At 39.9% G+C, this 23,549-nt stretch overlaps 1 protein-coding gene across 1 annotated transcript in view; it reads right to left on the minus strand.

Annotated features, from left to right (window-relative positions):
• LOC311212585 (glypican-5-like) overlaps nt 1-23,549 on the minus strand; it is a 368,484-nt gene that overhangs the window by 85,632 nt on the left and 259,303 nt on the right. Inside the window, exon 8 of the mRNA XM_084292068.1 lies at nt 12,728-12,878. Within this exon, the coding sequence (XP_084148194.1) occupies nt 12,728-12,878 (151 nt within the window). The remainder of the gene's footprint in view (nt 1-12,727; nt 12,879-23,549) is intronic.

The raw sequence follows: 23,549 nt of genomic DNA on the forward strand, positions 1-23,549 counted from the left end.
CTTTCCAGTTCACGATATCCATGCGGCGTTTACGTCAAGTGAGTCAAAGCGTTCTAACACTCTGGAGACAGCAGCTTCCTGCCCAGCCAGGTAGCACTGCACATCCAGCAGTCGCTGGGGACAAGAGCTGCTCACCCTCAGTCCCTGCCTTCAGCGGGATCTGACACGCTGCTCACAAGCGCAGGAGCCCCCTCCAAGCACAAAAGAAGCCAGCAGGAAGCAGGCTTTTCCAGGAAACCCCCACATTCCCCATCTCACCGGATCAGGAGGCCCCAGGGGACACCACACACCAGGGAGTGTTCCCAGGGGCACAAGTGTCCGCATGTTTGAGCGAGAGGAGGAAAGAGAGAGGTCCCCGAGGACATGCGGGTGCAGTGGCTGGCCTTGGACAGGTGGGATTCCTGCGAAGCTGCTGCTTTCCTGACCGGGCAACACCGTGCACACCCAGCGCTGCCGGGAGTAATGTCACGCCTGTGGTGGTCCCCATCTGCGGAGCTGCTCTGCAACTGCCTGGAGAGGCTTCCGCATTCAAGCTGAAAGTGATTCGAAGGCATTGCTACACCCACAAGCCCTTGTTGATGCCCAGTTTTTCCTCAGCTGTGGAAAAACAGTCCCAGGCAGAGCCCAGCCCAATTTCATACCTCAGATGACACCCGGAGGGCTGGGGAGGCAGATCTGTGCTCACCACCACAAGGATGGTGGTGACCCTGTCCTGGTGCCACTGGGGACAGCTGGGGTAGGCAGCAGCAGCCTTGCCTGCAGCCTGGACAAACGGACAGCCTTAGGAGAGCTGAACAGGAATGCCGTGTGCCCCCGGCCAAGGAGAGGAGGAGCGGAGCAGAAAACTGGCCCTCAGGGGCAAGCCAAGAGACTTACGGGACCGATTCCCCCACCTAGGTCCACTGGAAGGAACACAAGTTCAGCAGCTACCTACCAGAGCACCGCGTACAACCGACTATGTTCTGCACACCACAGGTTCAAAACAATACAGGCCCTAAGGTTTTACTAAAAAAAAAAAAAAAAAAGTGTCTATGAAAAGAAACATAAAAAACTAACTTTCAGTGAACCTGAGCGGTTGGTCGCTTTCAAAAATAATCATTTTCAAAATGTGCGAATGTAATTTGAATATTTCAATTCCCAGGACTATTATGCAAAGCCTTTTTATGATGAATGATAAAAATGTTCCAGCTTGGCTACAATTATACTGAACTGCTGTAAGGGGATTCTGTAGCTAAACTTGAAGTGGGACAGCATCCCAGTTTTGACAGTGGGCTTTAGTCGCAATAGCTGATTTTGAGATGCTGCCATGAGCTCTGTAAATTACATAAACCAGGATATGAGCAAAAGACAGTGTCACTTCACCCAAACTCTTTAACACTGCCATTTGCTGTGTGTTGGCACAGGCCAGGCCTCACTGTTGCCCTTCATCCTGAGCAGGAATTTTCCAGGCAGCCTCTCAGGCACAAGCACTGCTGCTGGGGGACACTGATGCACAGCATGGCTGTGGCTGCAGGATGTGACCCTTCAGTCGTTGCTCAAATTTTGATCTTTTAAGTCAAAGGCAACATTCCCAGTTTACTGGGTCAGAATTAGAGCAAACTCCACATCTCGGTGTGATTTTATTATTATTTTTCCTTTATTCCTTCTTCTGATTTCTGTAATATAATGCTATTAAATCAAGAAGATTTTTTTCTGCCTAGAAATATCGAAATAGCAAGCTTATTAGATGGCTTTAAAAACTCTGATTTTTATTTTTTTTTTTGTAGGTAGCAAAATATTCCAGCTTGAATCTGTATTTTCCCTTTTGTATTTAAAAAACAAAACAAAACAAACAAACAAAAAAAAACAACTCAAATTAATGTTCTTCCATTTGTATATGTAACCAAATGTTTCTGTTTTGGAAAATGATACCTTTTCAATCTCTCTCTCTCTTTTTTTTTTTTTTTAGGAAGAAAACTGCATTTCCCCCATCAGCTCTAATGCTTCCATTGTGTAGGAGATTTATCCTGATAGAGTTTAGCCCTGGGCGCTGTGCCTCCCCTAGCACGTTGTTCAGGTTACTGCAAATGTTCTTTGTGCTGGCTTTAGTCGTAACAGCGTACAGCATGTGCTGCAGCAGTATACATATTTAAACAGGCTGTTCCTTTACAAGCACATGTTCAAAAGATTTTATCTAATCAAATTTTAAATAGGAAATTACTTGTCTGACTTCACATCAGAAAGCTATTCCTTTCCCTACTGCTCGAGATTGGATTATTAGGACTTCACTACTAAACGGTCAGCGGTGTGTCTGAGTCACCAGTCTTAATTTTGGGCTATAAATATCAGATGATGATTTATTACTTGGCAGTTTCAATACTGCAATGGCAAACTCTCTTTAATCTCTTTAATTTGAGATGAATGGCAAACAGTTTTGAAAGCTGAGAATTTCTGAGGTTCTCTGTACAAATAATGGATAAGCCTTGGCTATGCACAACGTGGAATCTCACCCTCTTAATCAATTTATTTCAATGTCCCTACTTTCGAAGGATACAAAGGATTATTCAATCCCCATACTGATATAATCTTGCCTATCTTTGAATTAACTGCTAACTGTAGGCAACAATTCAATGGTAAATGGGCTGTAACTGGGATTTTGAGAATGTTTAATGATTTTTGCAGCTAAATTGAATGACATTTGAAAGAATAGTTATTACCCTCATAAGCTGTCTGGAGCATCACTTTGACATGTATGCTTTGTCTAGACTCCAGGTAAGAATTTACAATCTGCACAGTGCCAGAAATCATACTATCTACTGTTCAAAAGGAGATATTTGCTCACTGGAACATACAGATATTGCTTTCACACCTTTTCCAAAATGCTAATTGTGCTTCTTCTAAACAGTACCAGACTTCTGGGTCTCACCCATGTCTGGGGAGTGCTGCTACCCTGGTAGCCCAGGTAGATAAAGCATGTTTAGATCAAGAACACACATCCTCTCAGAATGCACTACAATAGGGAATGGACTTAAGTTTCACCAAAAAGAAGACTACTTTGCAGTAATTGACGGAAATATTTATTTAGGAGGTAAACCTAATGAGTCAGAAGATACCTCAACAGGTAAAGAAAAAAATATCTCTTAATTTCAAAATATTATTTAATCAAATTTAAAGTTTGGTTGGTTCCTTATGGACATTTTATTTCAGAGGTATTTCAAAGTTGGCTTAACAAACTATTAGACGTTCAGAGAAGGACAAGCACAATAGGGGGGCTAAGAGACTGATTAAAGAAGGAAGGCTAAACAATGTTAGAAAAACTGCATAAATCCTCAAAGACAAGAAGAAAAGGAGAGAAACTTCTTTCTGATTGTGATATTCAGGAACCTGAACTAGAAATAGAAATGTTATTCAGGAAAAAAACAAAACAAAACAAAACAAAACACCCTTCTGACAGGAATATGCATAAGGGACAATTAATTCAATGAGGCAAATGGAGAAACTAGACCAAAACCAACATTGTAAGAAGTGCTGTAGGATCCTGTATTCAGCTGGCTTTCCATCACTGCCAGCTATGATGAAGATCCTCAGTAATCCAAAATTTAGAGATTTCACCCTGTTTGCACAGATTCACTCTCCCCACTCCAGGATGTTCTATAGAAACAATCAGGTTTCTAGCTTCATTGTTCTGCAGTTCCTGGGTTTGGGATTAGCAGACGGCATTATGGCCTCCTTGAATCTGCACAATATCTGAATATGCCTGTGAAAGGTGTCAGCTGCCCTGTCCATCCTGGGAAGTGTTAAATTTCAGGGAAATACTACCTGACTGTTATCAGGATAGATGGGCAGAAATAAATACTCTTAAATCCAGGAAACCAGAGACACTGGGGTAAATCAGATGCAAAATCACCTACTGAGGAACAATGTGTCTAATCTTTGAACTCTTTTCAAGGAAGGTATTTAACTACGTGCAAGATCTTCAGCTGGTTTAAGTTATTATATGTACCTTGATCTCAAGTCAGCCAGAACTAGCCTCATAAATTCATGATCCTGTTCATACGTCACATACTTCAGCCTGAAGTTCTCTTTTCTTAGAGTAAAATGAATATAGCACACAGTACATTTGTACTGTGCCCTCTGTTACTATGAAACTAAACTGTGCTTTCTTTCAGGGTATCGTTTTGATCCTAAATTTCTCAGCTGGTACGTTCTGATGGCATATCTGTTGGCTTCAGGCACCGCAGCACTCTTTTAAGGAGTATTATTGTAGCTTAAAATGGACAATCAAGGAATATAAAACCTCTAAATGTATACCTGATGTATTCTAGGCATTTTCTCCTTAAAAGAAAACACAAAACACCCCCAAGAAACATTGGTTTAAGAGAGGAAGGGAGAAAAAACAAAGCAAAGCAATTCCTTTCCTCCTTTAAAAGAACAGCAACCTCTTAGGCTTTCCTCATGAATCATAAAATAAGGCAAGGTGGCAGCAGGGAGAAACAGAAACGATTTCATTCGTCAGTGACTTCAAGTTCTATTTCCACTGCCAAACAGCTGCGCTATCTGCCTTTCACTTGTACGCAATGAGAGATGACAGGCTTTTTCTTCGAGACTTTAAGGTTGTGGTAGTTCCTAACCTTACCTTAACTAACCTGGAATAATTTACCTTTGGAATAGACAAGATCCTAGCTTTGCTTTTTCTGTCTACCTTCCTCGAACAGAAGTATTATTTTTCCTCCAGATATCCCCAGGTGGGAATATGGCTTCTTACAGCTACAGTTCTGGATACTACCAAAACCCTAAAACAAAATAGCATGACAAGTACCTCAAAAGAGGGAGTGAGGTTTAAGCGGGACAGCTGTTTCCTTTATTTAGTTCCTCATGCTCCTTCTCATTGGCATGCAAGGGCTGCAAGAGGAAGAAAGGCATGCCTGGCTGCAGCACGTGGGATGGCACTGACACTGCTGCCGCTGAGCTCTGATCAGTTAAGTGTTCCCCTGTGTGGGATGAAGACTAATCTGCAGGTGAAGAACGTTTTCCTTAGGCTTGCAGGATTGTTTTTTTTTTTTTTTTTTTTAAAACGTACAGCATAATGGCATTAGCATTTTAAACGGCACTTCCATTAAGTTATACGAGTTATCTATTTTGAAGTAATTTGAAGGACCTTTCATTGTTAACTCCTCTTAATTAATTTTGGCTTTATGGCGTTTGGGGGGCAAATTGCCTTAGCCTTCACATTTATCCCATCACCACTTGGCGTGACTGAGATATTACAGCTCTTAAGTGAATTTCTTGTCAGAAGGATCTAAATCACATAGCTCATGAGACTCACCTGAGGAGGGTAGTTTTCACTCTCCATTTAGCTTGGCCTCTAAACTCTGGGTGCCATTCTGGGGCTTGCAAATGACTTCTACAGAAACAGGCACTACCAGCATGGGATCAAAGTCTCTACCTGCTGACTGCTCTTGGCCTGGAGCAAGAAGTATGTTCTGCTCCATATGATTAGTAAGGCTATTTTTCTTGGAAGCCTGTCTTTCTTATAAGTCTAGTCATCACATACTGAACTGCCTCTTTTCGTCCATGCTCTATGCAGTCTGACTAAGCTGTTCCCATTTGTGATATTTTTGTTTTAAGAAGTTCATTTTATTAAAACATGTGAGTGAGAATTCAGAAGTAAATCAGATCAGTTAGTTTTCAATTCAGGGCTGTTTTCAAAACTCATCTCAGAAAAGTACGTATGCATAGACTTGCTACTGTGGAAAGTAACTAGATAAAATACTGCTGACAAGGTTAGCAAAAATGTGCTGTAATAAGTGCTTTCATCGGACACATATTACTGGTAATATTTTTAATGGAAAGTTAGTAAAAGCATGTTACCCTTCAGTGATCTACAATGCAATCTCTGATGACTGCTTACACATAACTACTGCGAACAAGTAAGCTCCACATGTCTTTATCTCGAGCTCTCCGATGTTTAATTTCCCCTCACAGAACAGCACACATTTGAAGGCTTTATGCCCTAAGTAACTAAAATGACTTTTAATAAAACCCTTTTAAGATACTAAAGTGATCAAAAATGTGCTGTGACTTACATTTCACTAGCGAAATGGTAAAACTACATTTCCCAAATTACCTTTTTATCTCTTTGAAGGCAGCAAAGGTGGCACCAAAGTTTTCCCAGTGTCACAGAGCTGGCACTCAGTCTGTTACTCCTCTAGCTGGCATTCTGATTAGCAGTAGGAAAAATTCCTACAGGGGACATGGTTATCTGGTCATGCACAACGAGATCTATACGCTCTGGCAAAAACTCCTGTCTTGTACGGATCTGAGCAGGCGAACCAGTGGCACTGGGGAAGTCTCTCACCCCAGTTCTAGGAGTAAAAACTTGAAGGAACCAAAATCCCTTTCATTTACACCTCAAACTGTCATGTAAATGTGAGGAAGGATTAAGAATGATTATACTTTTCTTCTCATATGCATTTCAGTTTAAATTATACTGTGTAATGAAGGAGACTAAAATGACACACAATATTTTATCTGAGTCAGTAGATTATAAAAGATTTAACAAAGATCTGGGACAGAGAAGTGGGAAAACCTTTTTTCTTTCTCCCCTCCAAATGCTCTCTCTTCCTATTCCCTTCTCAGGACCCCTCTCTGCTGCCTGCAGAGCCCGTCTGCACAGGATGGAGCTGCCTGGGAAGTCACTGCCACCCAAAGCAATGCTTAGCATAGTGTGCCCATGAGATAGCAGTGCAATAGCACCACGCGTTATAAGTGACTCATCTCAATACCATATCCTATCCAGTTCACTCAGCATTAACCAAAATCTGTACTTCTCACCCTGACTATCCAGGTGCTTCTTTGTTTTTATTTGTTTCCATGCCTCTTATCAAACTCCATCTCTGCAACACACCTCAAAGTGGAAACTTTGTGGCTGTGGATCGATGCCCTTCTTCTCCCCACATGTGCCAAACACCCACTGACACAGCTCATGCTGCTGTAGGCAAAGGCCCATCTCTATCTACCACCTCAAATGACAAAAATACAGTACTGAAACTGCTGAGTTTTCTTAAAAATCCATCTTAAATGATAGCTTAAATTGCTATTATACTGTTTTGTAGATGGAATGTGGCATTTACGCTGAGAGCAATATATATAGGAATTTCTAGGATCTCTAAAAACAAAGCCGTAGATAAAATGTCTCGCACAACAAAGGATGTAGAAAAACGGCTATGCAAGGCTGTGAGATGGGGATGAGGCACGACAGGGAGATTTCTCTAGGCAGGAGGATGAAGACGCTGAAAATGCCATATTTCTGCAAGCTAGGATCATCTGTGAAGGGAGTGAAGATGCATGGTGATGAGAACTTGATGAGCGTGGCTGACTGCCAGCAGATATTATGATCTCAGAATATTGATGTTTTGTACTAATAATTACAAAATCAGCAGCTGTACAATTACATATTTGGATAAATACAAGTGTAAGTGCATCCTGTAACATGGTGAATGGAAATAATGCATGATTAAAATGACAGCTCATACAGTAATATTTATGCCCAGAAAAGACAAAGAAATAGGGATAACGAGAACGTAATAAAGGGTAAAATAATCTTGACAGTCAAAAAGAAAAACAAACTCATAATGAACACATTCCTGAGCAAAGAGAAGAATACAGTAACTTTCCATAGCTGTTGAGAGCAGATACATATCAGACAGAAAACATCAAGAAAAAAGAAATTATGTCTACACTTAAAAAAGGACAAAAACAACCCTACTCTTATGACCTGAAGAAAAGATCTACAATTAGGATAATCTCTTTTGGTACTCTACCTAGAGCAGTAAGATACACTAAAGCTATGAATTGTCTAAATAGCCACGAATAAAGCCAGGGGTTGGAACCACGTAATCTAAATGTGCTAACAAAGTAAATTTGTTCTAGGATCCCACTTGAACACTGAAATGGGAGAAGCAGCAGGATGTTCTACTGAGAGATGTTTAAAATTGGAGAATACTTACTAAAGGGAGGGACCTTCATGAAGGAATTAGAAGTACAGAATAAAATTTTTATTGGGATTACATAAGCATTTGGCAAAAATTCTCAGTAATAAAGAGCATTTGACACATAGCCATTTTCAAAGTCTGCCTGGGGTGTCATACGATGTGTTTGTTTACTGAATGCCTGCACTGACAGATATGTTTTGAAAGGACTGTTGAAAATCTGCTGTGCCTAAGGGTCAGTGCTGGTCAGGCACTTCTTGTTATTTCCTGGAAACTCATTGCTTTTAGGATGGGGACATACAAAAAGCTCATCTCTGTATGGAGCACACAGCCGGCCAGGAGAAAGGTAAATCCCTGCTTCTGTTTCCCAAAGATCTGAAACTTCAAGGCATTTCACAAGGGGTGTATTTAACATATGCCTTTCTGAGAGCTGAGATTTTTTTTTCCCAGAGATAGATGATACCCATGGAGGAGCAAGGGTGAATTTGATGCTAAGACTGCAATTTGTGCATATCAGACTTCTGGCTTTTCTTATTCTGTTCAATGGAGAATAGACGCAAGGACAAACGAAAACAGATGTCCTCCTTAACCTGTGCTGTTTGTCTGCCTTGCCAGCATGTGGACAGCTGTAGTCCCACACTCGCTAAATCTCCTGTGACTTTTCACAACATTATTTCAGGCTTCTCTAGAACGAAGATTGGATTAATTTCTGTCTTACCAGATACGTGAAACAAACAGCATCATCTAAAGTACAAGCTAGCTGAGCAAGCCTCGTGATACCTGTGTCCTCCCTATCTGCAGACAGGTATGCATATGCAGCCATGCCAAGAAGCAGTTTCAACACAAGCTTTCTTTGACATAACGCTCTGCAACTTTCACAGGGCTCTTTTTAACAGAGCTCTATTAAGGTGACTTTGGGCTTGTGCTAAACCACATCCCTGCCTGTGGTCTAACCATTTCTTCTAAACTTTGTTTCATGGAAAATCACCAGACAATTTCCCTGAACAGAGGTCTATTGTTGGTAGTCACTGCCTGGATCAGGTCTCATGACAACGCACAGCTGTGCAGCACAGCTGGGAATGGGAAATCCCCTGCACTAGCTTCCTTCCCACTTTTCACTGAACAGACCAAAGCATTTCTTTTCCTTTCCTTTAAACAGAGGAGAGGCAGGATACAATGTGAATGTGTCTCTGTTCCACCTTTTCATAAACTGCAGGATGCTAATCCCTCTCCTAGTAAACCTCCAACGGCTTGCTCCTTCAGGGCGCTGAGCCATCCTTGCTCTTCACACCACCAAGCACCCGTCACAGTCCAGTAAGGATTTAAGAATAAGTCTTACATCATTCTGTGACTCCTTTTGTGATGAAGTTCACACAGGACTGCACTTACATGATCACACACTGCTAATTCAGACTGAGATACTGCTTTGCACTTCTGCCTAGAAACCTGCAGTACTGAAGCAGTCCAAATTGCAGAGCAACTTCCCCATCCGCGTTCGAGATTTCTATGGCTTGCTTTCCTCTTCTTAAATCTCTCCTAGCAAAGCTTTGTTCAAAGATGATTAACAGATGTTGTCATTAAAAGGTTGGTACTTGCCAACAAAAACCACATGGATCTGCTTGAGAAACATTGCTGTTTCGACAGCTTTCCCCAAGAAGGGATAGTTGTGGTAATTGGTAAGGCCTGAAAGAATATGACATGCTAAAATACCTTCTACCATACAAACTGTCCCAAGACAGCTGGTTTCTTGAGAATTTGTCTTTGTATAATATCATTTGGATAAACACATGTGATAAAGAATAGATAATTAAGCACATTAGTATTGCAAGAGTAAGTGGTGGTCCTTTTTTTTGATAACAATGTAATTTGTCTAGGAAAGACTTACTTGTAACAAAAGCAAACAAAAAGCAGGAAGTAATAGGTACATATCTGAACTGAAGACATGAAATGCAGACTGATACACAGAAACAATTCTTGAAGGCTAGGTGATAAACCAAAAGGACAGGTTTTTAATATCCATTGCAAGATGAGCTGAAATACAGAGACGGCAAACACCTCACCCCACCAAAAAGGAGGGGGGAGATACTTGCAAAGAGCCTGGCTGAAATGTACAAGCACAGAACCACTTCTCTCTTTAGCTACCTGCTAGACAGTGAAATATAAAGCCAACAAGGAAGACTCTCTATCAGCTATTTGGAAAAAAATAATTGGGGAGATGGGAATATACCCTGTCCAGGGGGGTCTTTTAACAGTTCTGAACTAAAATCTTTTGAAGATGGCAGCCTGGATACTGGTAACACTCCTAGCAAGTGTCAAAGAAAAAGTAAATTTTTTTTTGGAAGGTGGAAAGGAGTAAGTGTTCAGTATGTTTTCAGAAAATATTTAAAACCATTCCAAATCATTTGAAATGCTCAAAGCAGGACTCTGAACACATAAACTGTAAACCTCATTTTCGTATAGGTTTCAAATGAATGACAGAGGCAGTGTATTTTTACTAGATTCTAAATTGAGTATTTTAGAGGTTGATATTTAAATCATTTTCTCTCTTTTCTCTTTTCCATGAACGTGTTGTTAAATACATGACTGCTCTGCCGAAAAGCCTATATTTTGAGAGGGTTTCTCTTCCTTTCTTATTGCTTTTGTTCTACCATGTGACTGCAAGCTACAACATTCGCTGATGAGATTGGTGGCACTCTACAGCTACTATTTACGTCTCATCCAAACCTGCTGTAGCCAGTAAGAATATTCCCACTGATTTTATGTAGTTTCAAATCAGAGTTTTACTTCTGATTTAGCTTTAGCTTCAACTGATGTCTCTATTTACTGTGCACTTCAAGCAAGCAAGGAACAGTCAATGCTGTCATGTTCCACTTCCACAAAATAATGGTCAGATGCAATTGTCAGGTTTTAAGTTTAGGAAATACAACACATCCACAGGCTGTACAATTAGAAACACCATCTTACGGACATGCAGCAAGAGGAAATACAACTAATGAGATGTTTGTTTATTTCTTTAACATTCTATTAGAGCAAAGAATCTCTATAATGAGATTATTCCGTTTTATCTCTTAATTGTATCCAGATATGCCAAACATATTTACTGCTAGTGGCTTGTATGCAGTACAATATTTTAAAGCTAATTATGAAACAGCAGTACTACCGTCACACGATAAAATACTTATTTTTACTGTTATGAATCAATACCATTTTCTAAAATTAATTGTAATTACTTTTTAAATTGGAAATAAACCCTGCTAACTCTGAAACAGCTAGTCATATAATTCTTCTAAATCCAGGATGATATCAACATAGAATATTTTATTTAAATAGACTGGGAAAAAAAAAGTAAAAAAAGACATTATGCAGTTCCTATATTTGCCATTACTAAAGCCAGCTGTAAGTCTAGTCTTGAAAGTTTTCAAGTTTTTATTTTTGAACATCTGAAATCTGCCATTGTGTGTGTAAACATGCATACACATCCTCCCAAAACACTGTATGAATAGTGTAATTGTTCACTGAAGAGTAGGTAGCACCTGGCTTTTGTTTGTATTATGCCATGTAGCAAGGGAAGCATATTACTTATAGTATTTACACTCACAAATCTCCAGGGCCCAAAAGATCTAGTGGTCTTTTAATTGCTTACACATATAATATAACAAACAATGAAAAAATGCTAAGCAAATAATTATAAAATAACATTGTATCAAAGTTCTTCTGTTCAAAATCATGGGTGAGTAGATGGTGAAAATCTCAACTTTATCTGTTAGTCACAATTACTTATTTTTTTAAAAAAATACTGTCTCTGTGTGGTAAGACATCGTGTATCTTGATTATACAGCTCAACAACACAAATCACATTTCAGGTATTTTTAATCTGATAGCAAACTAAAATTAACGCCTTGCAGATATTTCAAACCACATGTTTAAGCTCAGTTTTCCTAAAGAAATATTCATAATACAAACAACCAAAGTCCTGAAGTCCCTATCTGAATATGGGATACTTTTTCTGACTCCCATTGTAGTAGTAAAGGACAAGAAAGAGGCACTTGGTCACCTCTACTGAATGCAGCAGCAGTTTAAAACTTAGCTGAGTTCCATCCCATCTTAATGTGCGCTAATGTGTTTTATTCTAGTAAGGACTTAACTACCTATTAAATTGCCAGTATTTTGGTAGAAGTTAAGTTAGATTCCACGCTTGATGACGTATCAGTCAAGTAATGAATAAACAACATGAATAAATACTGCAGAATGCGTATCTGGGAATATCAAGAAATGTTATATCAGGATTATCTTTATCCAGCAACCCACTTTTGCAAAAAACAATACATGAGGTATTTTTTCAAGAATACGTACCTTCAGCAAAACTCTGAAGCATCCTTTAGTATCATTATGCAACCAATAAATATTTATGTTAACACTCAACACAGTCTATAAGGACATTAATTTTCTATTTATTTGAAGAGCCTGCATTATCTAGGAAAACTCTTCCAGTATTTCTGTGAGCTAGATTTTCTTGCAGATTATTATTCACTCTAAATTTAAGTCTTTTATCTGCAATGCCAAGTGTTAAATTATGTTGGGTTACTGTCTGGATCGTTCTATTTTAACTGCAGCTCTTCACAGATTAAGATTTGAATCCTTTGAATTCAGTAGGATTTTGACAGTAACTCAAGCAGTGCAAGTCTTAGCTCTGTCCACCTAATTGTGACATTCATGAATTTCTAAGCTCTGTATGTGTCTATAGAAAGAGTATTTACCTGCTGTGTGAATCCTGTCACCGGATCCTTGACAGCCATCCTCATCATCGCAGTCCCCACTTGCCTCCATTTCTTCACTTCTTCCACCCCCGCTGCCAGCATCCCGGGAAGCCCATCTTTCCAGTTTTAATTTTGCCTTCTCAGCATCCAGCTAAAAAGGAAAAAGCAGAAAACCAACAACGGTCAGAATATTTACACAGCTCCTATCTCTGTTGACCAAGCTGGGTTTATAAAGCAACAAGCACTTTCACATAGTCTCCAGAACTGCTCCTCAGGTTGGAGAAGATTTCTAGCAGTGACATCCTTGCATTCGGGAGCTAAAGACGATACCATCAAAATTTCTCCACCACAGATGACCAGTAACACCTAACGTCAAACTTTTCATTGAAAACACCGTATCACCCAGTATCATCACAGGGAGGGCTGGACCTGTAGGCCACAGTCTGGAGATCACTGGTTAATGGTGTTACCAGCTGCCACATCTGAGTACTTTTTTACAATTCAAGACCGCAGTATAACCTGGCTACTGTATTTGCTACTTTTCATTATGGGTTTGGTCAGTTGGAAACCTTGGCCCCTGGATATGATTTTTAAGATGCTCTTATTTAAGATGCCTGTATGAACTGTTAAGTTGTTCATTAAATTTCACTTGAAATCTATGTTTTGAACAGACTACAGAATAAGAAAGCTATAAATCTGAACGTATCATACTGGGTCACACTTACTGCAACAATGTATTTACTTCCCACACTCATCTTTTTGATCTTTGGACATTTTCTCTCCCTCGGTCACTACAAACAGTTGCCTATTATTAGTGCTATGGGAACAAAGGGATTTTTTATTTCCTTGGTAGTTCTGAAACATGAAAAATACTATTCCATTTACAGTCAGTCTACATCCAACCTACCCAAGAAACAGCAACACCAACACTACTTGGGAAGAAATGAATTGACTGACTTAATCTAATACATTTTATTACATGGTTTTAGTCAAGGAAGGACAATTCAGAGGATGCCTTGAACCTGTCCCCCACACCTGAGAAGAGCAGCTGTTTGCTGAGCTATGTGGGACCTCTCCTGCTGGCACAATGCCCTTTTTGCACCACACTTCAGCATTTGCTGATGCAAAAGCCAGAACCAAGGTGCTTCACATCCCTTGGTGGAAAGCAGCCTCTGCTTGTGGCAGTACAGAAGATGGAACAGCTTCTGCAGAGGACAACCTCAAGAGCTAGGCTTTCCCTACAGCTCAGCGACAAGGGAATGCCCTAACTTGGACCGTTTTTTTTTCACAACCTGGCTAAGCCACCACCACTACTATTAAGTTTCCATTCCCCATGCATCCTTCTCTCATTTTGTGAGCAATTACCAATTCCTTTTCTCCGTCTTGCCGAGATTTACACCGGGGACATTGGCTTTGATTTCAAGTGGCTAAAACATCCATTCCAGTATTTTGGATCACTCCCTTCACTTAGCTGAAACTCAACCTCCAAAGTATATGAACACTGTTTTAAACAGCAGCAGCTTGTTTGTCTCCTTCTCAGAGTTACAAAAACCTTGTTTGCATTAGCTCTGCCCATACAGTATGATGAGGTACGATTAAAACCTCTCATTCAGTTACATGAAAATATTTTACCAAATGGAAAGACTTTGTAACGCTTCTCAAAGTTGGTCACATTCTGGAGCCATCCAATAGCCTCCACCACACGTATCTTCCCCCCAAAGTATCGCAGATTCATTTCAGGCTTTGTGATCTGCTTTAGCCTAGAGGACTGTGATTATCCTTGGTGCTGAGTGAAATGTATTTTCAAACGCAGCTTTGAAGATTCAAGCAGTTTTCACACTAAAAAGGAGGTGAGCTGGGAGCTGGGGGAGGAACTGGAGCACAGGGCTAATACCACCGTGTTAACTGGGTTGAACGGATGACAACAAATGCAGCAATTCCTCCGCAGTGGGAGGCTTTTTGTGGTAGCCTCCTTCTTCTGACGCTGCGAGCTGCCATCCTCCTCACTGGGGCTGACGAAGGCTTGGATCAGCGCAGCAGAGACCCTGTTCTGTGGAGCACCAGACGCCAACTCCTATATGGCAGAACTCCGGGATTTTTCCACCTTTTCACTGCAGGATCTGTTTGCTCATTCTGAAAACAAAAATGACTTCGCACTGCAGTGGCAAGATCTGTAAGTGGGAGGAGAGGGTATGGACTCTAGTGGGGAAAAGCATCAAACACTGTCTAATTGTTACCGCCTGGCTGTTTGTTAAAAACAAGCTCCCTAATGTTGAGCCTCAGTATTCTAAGGCATAAAGGCTGATGTCATGGCAATACAAAACAACATTTTGTTAAACAATTGGAAAAATTTGCCTATGAGGGAGAAAGATAACTCAGTTCTTTCATAGATTTATTGTGTCCTGACCATATTAGAGAAGACTCATTCATTCTTAGTTATAATGCCTCAGAATGAAAAGAAATGGCTAAGTGGTGAACAGAACGGATGCAAAATTTAATAAAGGCTTTTAATGATTGTTTGCCAGTCAAAGCAGAAATGTTTATTGCCTGTTAAGGCAATCATTCTTTTTGAAAATTTGATTTCATTCAGTGTTCATGGCTTAATCCTGACCCCTGCTCAAAACAAGTAAATACTCAAACCAAGTGTGCACCACTCTTGGAAAAAGACCAAGAAACCAGTTAGCTTTGCAACATGGTGCACTGCAAAGTTTTACTGGCTTCTGGGTTCTTCAGGCTTTCACGACAATAAGATTAAACATAGCCCAGATCTGCATCTCCTGGTCATATTACTCAAACTTTACCTTGCTCTTTCTAGGCTGGCCAGCACAGAGGTGCTGTTACACAGAACCCTTACAGGGAAGCTCAACATTACAACTTAGTTCAAGCTCAGGTGCAACCTACCTACCTTTTTCCCCTTGTATTTCTCAACTTTTGACCTGTGGCTACCATTCACCAAGAGCAATGAACCAGTGCCCAACTCTGTGCACACATACTGGTTTATCTGTAATTAAATTCATTCCAGGAGATGAAGTAGTGCCACTGCATTAGTTAGGAATGCTCATCCCTCAGACACCGCCACATGACTTCAGTGAGAGCTGTTTTAGTGCAATATCAAAGCGCATGCTAGTATTTCTCCTTCGTCTTTTCCAAGAATCACAGACACCTTTCTCAAAGGCCTGAGACTGCACTGAAATAGCACACTGCATCAGGATGGTACAGGGTGCTGGAGCTTTAGAAGAAGTGTCACAACAGAAAAACAACATCCTTAATATTTCTAAAGCTCTGGTAAGTCCAGAAGGTGGGTGTAGGCAGGGCATATCCCTAATTTTTTGCAGCACCATTCAAGGCCTCTTCAGAGACAGCCATGACCTGCGCAAACATCCCAACAATGCTCCTGGCTGCAGGCACCAACCCCAGAACTCCTGGATTCTGCTCAGAGTGCTGGAGAGCAAACAAGTCCTTTCCCCATGCAGAAAGGCAGAGCTCAGAGACTGGAGCCTGTAATGGCATTTATATTATTAAAAACTACTCTTAAACAAGCCTAATTTTGCCAGCTTGTACTCCGCCTGCTGATGCATGATGCACTCCAGCCATACATGGTGGCTCTGCACAGCAGGTCCAGCCTGGGATTGCACTGTCCTGATGCTGAGAATTGGCATATAGCTTAAATAATTGCAGTGGATTTCAAGTCAGGCATTGGTGTTTGTGTCTTTACCTTCAAAAAGCAGAAGGTATTTGCTGCTTGTGATTTCAGAAGATACTGGAATCTTAACAGCTTAAAAATTAAGTCATCAAGTTTTTGCCTCATCTAAAAGACGATACTTTTTACTCATGAAAAGCTTATGTAAATAGCTCAAAAACTGAAAAATGACTCAGATCAGGAATCTTCCCAGCTGCAGCAGGCTTTGGATCAGCTTCATAACCCTCTAAAGGGTTTTTGAGAAACTCTACAGTCTTTCTGTGGAAAGGCTTTAGTATCTGTTTTTGATTCAGCTGAAGGGTAAAAATCCCATATTACTGTTCTGCTCTGAGTCAGACACAGATGACTGTGCTGATGCATTTTACTGATTCCAGCAAAGGTTCCAACCTTAAATTATGTTAAAAAAACACCAACATTCTGCTGACATCGGTTTTATGGAGAAGAAAGAAATGATATCAGCATGGCTGCTGTCTTCCTCCCCTGTTAGTCCTTGATGAAGTAGCACACAAAGTCCTGGTCACCCAAAGAGTCCTTCAGACTTTATAAAAGATTACGTGCCATGCAACCCCTGAGCTTCCTAATATGAGCCTAATCCTAATTCTCATTCTGGATCTTTGAGCACAGATGTGTTAGAAAATACATTTGTGGTCATGCTTTTTCCTGAAGGTATGTTCCAGATGAATACTTCCACACATTAATTAAATAATAGCTCTTTAGCTCTGTGAGGGCTATTTTATAAAACTGTCAATTTTAATCAATTTCATTGATGAGTCTATTTTCTGAGAGATCATATCTGCACATGTATCTGAAGGGACTGCTCTAAGCTGTAGGATAATACCAATTTCAGCAGAAAATAGATTTTGAAATTATATTTTGCACCATAGTTTTAAGCTTTTCAGGTCAGCAAACACAGCAATGAAAATGTAAGAGGAAGCATTTTTTGAATGAAGCCACTTAAAAGTTGTGTGCTTGGAATATTCAGAGACAAATCCCATATAATAACTGCTTCCTGAGGAATTTGTTAATTAATTTCCTGTATGACAGATTTTGGTTTGGATGCTTTTCCTCTCCGAAAAGTCATTTTTGAGGTGAAATCTAACTTCCGTTCACTTCTCATGTGAGCACACGTATCTGGACTTGCTGTTGTTCCCAGAGATCAAAAAATGACTTACTATATAATGAGTTTAGAAATTGTAAGATAAGCTCGATCTTTTTTCAAGATAGTTGCAAGTAGCTGTCTTCTGAAAAATACTTTAGTGACATAAAAACGATTTGCAGAGACAAAGCATTTTGCCATCTTCTGCCCAAATAATGCACAAAGCCTAATCTTGAAGAGTAATAAATAAATGACTCAATCCTTCCATTCATTTTTTTCTTCAAAAATAAAACTAAAAATCCTTTCTAAACCATTATTAGGTCAGAAATGACTACAACTGAAAAAGACAATGCTCCTTTGTTTTTCGTCTATTATATATATTTTTTGTTAGGGACTGACATATTGCTTTAGGCATAAAGCTGCATTTTACTGGTGTCTTGTGACTGAGCAGATGTTCTGTCATTTCACAAAACAATAGCAACATAACAAATTTTAGACATAAATGCCATATTGCTTATTCCAAGAGGGTCCTCTCCTTTGAGATAACATTTATGGTTAATTTTCCTCCACATATGCTCTTAGATCCTTTTAAAAGCATTTGGCGGTTGTTTTTGCTTCGTCTTTTCACATTTATCTAGCTCATATATTACAGTATAAATGAACTTATTTGTCTTCGATCTTGTCAGACATTTTGTTTTTTCTTCCCTTGTCTGCATTTTAGAGAAATCCAAAAGGCCCAGTGCATTATCCCTTCTAGCTTCTTCCGAGATCAGTACAGTTCAGCAAGGTAGCACCATTCAACTCTTGAATCCCTTTTTTTAGCTGATGAAGACAGACAGCTAACCTTCTGGAGCAACTGACATCACCAAAGGTTTCCTTCTGCTGGATTTATTCAGATCCTTACAATAACCTTTGCATCATACATCTTGCCTTACAAGTTACCTGTACAATATTAGAACAATTTAATTCAACAGCTATGCATAATTTATGCAACGTGGTTAAGAACTTATAATGGTTTTTGAATTGTATTCACGTCTCTCCTGACCAGACCTTTTCCAGCTTGGGAATTGGACCAGTACTGGTAGATTCCTTTGTTTTATGTTTTTCCCTTTCCTCTAAGGAGCTTGCATTTATTTACACTAGATTTCTATCTCTTGTCTCTGTCAATGCTCCTGGTATACATATAAACCAACAGTGAAGGCTCTGTTGAAGCACACGGAAACATGCAAAGTGCAAGTCTCAAACTAGGCATGCCCACAAAATGGGGACCAACAGCACCTTTACCTCCTCTGCCCCACAGTATCTCTGCTCTACCTATACATAGCATTCTCCAAGTCCTTTGTTTCCTTTCTGTTTTTTTTGTTTGTTTGTTTGTTTGTTTGTTTTGTTTTGTTTTGTTTTTACCCTTCTTTTGGTTTGTTCAGCTATCAAACTTCTCATGTCATCTGGAAGTGCTTTCACACATTATATAGCCCTTGTGTAGAATAAACACACCAGGTCTGTCACTAAGCCACAGACCTACTAAGCCACAGACCTCTCCTCTATATTCCAAATCATAGAATCATTAAGGTTGGAAAAGACCTTCAAGATTGTCTGGTCCAACCATCCCCCTACTACCAATGTCACCCATCAAACCATGTCCCTAAGCACCAGGTCCAACCTTTCCTTGAACACCTTTGTTTCTTACATTGCAGCTCCCCAGGAAGACAGATTTATGATAAATTTGACAAGTTTCTGGTTTCTGCCTCATTCTAGAACTCTTTCCTACAAAATATTTTAATTATTTCACCAGCTTTCCTACTGTGTTTCTAAGTACTTTCAGAACTAGCTGTCCGTCTTTTGGGAAGGTCAGAACTTGCTTTTTGTCTTAAACCACCTTTTTCAAGCCAAGTAACTTATGCAGTTGATGCTTTTATTTGCTTTACCCCCTCCCCCCCCCACTCTTTTCTGAAAGAGCACCTATAACCCTACAATCCTACAATGCATATACCTTCCTATCATTTCTGAGGAAGCCTATTGCAACCATTCCTCTTTATTTTCACATGCAACTTTTTCTAACATTTTTTACAGACATGACTTCTCTACATACTCTTTCCAGTCCTGTGTCCTTGAGGCTCTATATTTGCATAAGTCTTTCTTTACTTGTGATTACCTTTTGTTCTCCTGGTTTATGCAGATTGACTCCTTACCCTCTTCCCCCTCTTCCTCACATTTTTATTGCCAGGTAACACATTAGACACTTTAAGACACTTTAGAATCCGTGCTTTCATTTATCTTTGAATACTTTTCATTCCCCATCTGTGTCCTTCCTCTTATCCACCTTCTTCTCACTGACTTCCCGTATAGAAGAAGATTGCAGATTCACACTCCACAACAGAGAAGCTAAAAGCAGTTATTTCTCTTTCAGTTGATTACAAATGTAATAGAAGTATTTCATCAGAAATAGAAGATAGCTTTTACAGATTCACCTTCTTATACTGCAGTGTTAGTGCTTCTATTGTAGATATTTATGGGTTTTGTCTTCTAGCTGTTTCCTAGAGGTGAGTGTACTTCTGCAGAGTGCTAGCACCATGATCAGTTCAGTATTCACTGAACAGAAGTATGCAAGCTATGTACGTCCTTATATTTACTGATTACTATGTGAAGAAGCAACAAGAATGCACCCATAGAATCTTAAAGTTTTTAACAAAAGCTTTATAATACCAGTTTGGGTAAACTATTACCCGAAAGGTATTAAATGTGAATTAAATAAATTGAGCAGAAATAAAGTAAGACTTATTCTAGTTAATGTTTTCACCAAGCACAACAGCTGTTTAAAGAGAATTAATACAATTTGATTTGAATTTACTAAGACAGATGGGTCGAGGAAGTAAGCAGACATCCCTTCCTGATGTTTAATCTTAGTGTTGGGCTGTAACTTCTTGGTATTATGCGACATGACAAAGAAGATCCTGCTCACCTGATGCCTAGTGTGACTGATGCAAATACCTTGGGTTATTCCCTGCCACGGGCATGCATTTCAACTTCAGACAGTTAGTGTAGTCTTTTCCAAAAATAAAATTTGCTTTTAAATTGCAGTATGTGTAGTCTGAAAATAGAGCATATGGCTAAAAACCTGTTGTGTTATATTAAGACTTTCTGCATCTTGTTCAATTAAAAAAAAAAAAGGTAAACAATTGTAATAAAAATGTAAGATAAACATTGCAATTCTTGCTGAAGAATATGCAGGAGTTGCATATAGAAAATTCTTTCACCCTTCAAAACAGTTCATTTGTGGGAGAGGGGCTGTTTGACCCAAGAGCTTCAGAGGCAGAGGGCTGCTGAAAATGCCAACAAGGTACTCAGAATGCCAGTGTTGCAAAGTAGTTCTTGCTATGTGGTCCCTTGCAAGAAAATCGTGGGCCACAACATCTCTAGACACAGCTGTGGAGCACAGCATGCATGCACATATTAGTTGGATGACAGTGATACCACCAGTGGGAGCTTCACTGATTTTTTAGAATCATCCTAATAATGCACGAGACCAGAATGTGTGATTCTCTACACAGGCAGGCAGCTGGGAGATGAACACACCGTGTCTCTGCAGTGCTGAGATACTGAGGCACCAGGCCAGATCTAGCAAATGTCATCTCCTGTGCTCTCACAAACGGGCCTGTTCTCTGCTGCTTCTGACACTATTTCTCCACTTTTGGAAAAAAAGAAAAAAATGAACAACAACAACAAAAACAAACAAACAAACAAAAAAGCAAGGGGGTTAACTTTAGAGAAGGACTAAAGAAATGAACAGAAAAAATAGAGAAACTTCTCTGAGTGGCTGACTGGGAGAATATGAGCATTGTCTATAAATATATTTGGCCTTCCCCTTAGATGTGAAGAGACCCCTGAGAATATATCTAGAATAGAAATAAAAAGAGGAGAAACAAGCTTTTTAACTATCAGAGTTAGAAGTTTTGGGAGCAGCCTACCAAGAGAAAGATGGGGACAAAAATCCTCAAGTATTTGCAAGACCTGGCTGAATAAATCTGTGAGTGAGTGATGTTCCCTGTGATGTCAATGAGCTGTATGCAATATTTCAGGAGGTCTCCTCCAGGCTTCCATCCTGTGTCTCTACGCTCTGCTAGTTTCTAATATTAGAAAATTGATTTGTAAAACCAAAATCGCAAACCGGAACCACTCCTATTAGCCATTAGGAGTGTTATTTCCTTGCTTGTCTGATTTCTGCATGGGCAAATTATGTCCACCTATCGAGTTATGTCCATTCTTTCCTCTAGGCTAAGAATGAAGCCTCTTAGCTGTGCCTGAAGTAGAAACGTGGCTCCAAAAAATGTATTAATTATTGCTGGTGCTTAGTGTGGTTTCCAATGTGCTGTTTGACTAGGAGCTCTGACTCATCAGGTTTTAGATGTCTAATAATAATGAAGAAACTTCTGTCTGATCAGACTTGGGAAGTATGAAATGAGAAGTGCCTGGAACCAGGAGGCTGGTTGCACTTCGTCAGTCTTTGAATGACACCCTTCTGACAAGCTGTGTGTTTTAATGGGCTACGTGAGTAAACAGCGGCTTCTCTAAATCATTTAAGGCACAGAACAAACCTTTCTTCTTGCTTTGTACTCAGGCAGAAATTACCTTTTTTTTTTTTTTTCCTTGCAGGAATTTTCATGACATGCTCCAGTGCATGTTAGCTCTGTTTCATGTTCTTGGATTATTATCTGCTTTCAAGCTCTGTGTTGCTGAAGATCATTTTCATAGTATGAGAAGTTTGACATTTCACTGGAAAGACTTGTGAACAATCAGTCTCTCATTATTCAATGGACCCAGGCTTTGGATTTGATTTTTCATGTTAAAACATGACAGAAGCAGCACATTTCCTCCATACTAAATCCCAGCAACTGAGCATTAAAATACAATATGAAATAAAAAATGGAAAACATGGTAAGAACATGGATAACAATGACTGTCATTCAAGATGTACTGATGCTGGGAGCTAAATAACCAACTTTTTGTTACATAAACTAACTAGTTTGAATACCACTGCAACCCAAACCTAACTCGAAAAACAATCACACTGTCTCAGTGCCACTGGACTTCTCTGAAATCCTCACCATTGCATTTCTAAATGCACTGTATTATTTAAAAGGTGCCACATATGCACAGAAGAGAGGATCAGAGCCTTTGCTGCTACGAATCAGCAAACTGAATTCAGTGGAGCTGCTCCAATTTATTCCACATGAAGGGCCAGCCCAGACTGCTTCATTTGGGAAAGCAGGGTGCTTTAATGAAACAGACAAACACAGTTCATGTTGCGTGAATCTGACTATAAAAGACTCAATCCAGATGCTGTGCTCCCATGGCTTCATGGCAACATGTGAGGACATATGATTGAGTGTTTTTGCTAAGTCATTTTTACTTAAAAAGGGAAGGAAGAGGGATGTCTGCACGCAGTAGCTGTCACTGAAGCCGATTTTCCTGTGGCTTTCCTTTTCGCTGGTGACTTTCCCACGAAGGCTCTCTGATGTCTCACAATGACTGAGTTCACAGTACAGTCTCTGTACCAGTGAGCCCCTCTCCTCTGCTCAGGGAACTTGCAATCTGTTACATTTGGCTAAAATTGGCTAATGGGTTAAAAACATATGGAAGGAGCAGCAAGCCTGACAGGCAGGGACACACCAGAGCATGCTTATGTAAGTTGTGTTTGTTTATGGAACCAGGTCAAAATGCAATGCACAGGCAAATGAACAACCAGCCTTGGCAGATCACTGGGAACATTCCTGGAGATCTGAGCAGTTGCTTTACCTTTCTCAGCATGGGTTTAAATTCTATTCAGGCCTAGAACAGGCACAGCAAATAGAAAAAGGTCAATGCATCAGTCTTCGTGGGCTATCATCTTCTCCTCTTACTTTCTCAAAAACCACTAACAAGATAATCTGATCACAAAGATCAAAAGCTCTCTCATGGTGCGCTGGGAAAATGATAACCACATTCTGCCTGCAGTGTATATACCTATAATTCAGGGTTGGGAACTGGCC

The sequence above is a fragment of the Netta rufina genome (genome assembly GCF_964035555.1).
Source record: "Netta rufina genome assembly, chromosome: 9".
Taxonomy (NCBI): Eukaryota; Metazoa; Chordata; class Aves; order Anseriformes; family Anatidae; genus Netta; species Netta rufina.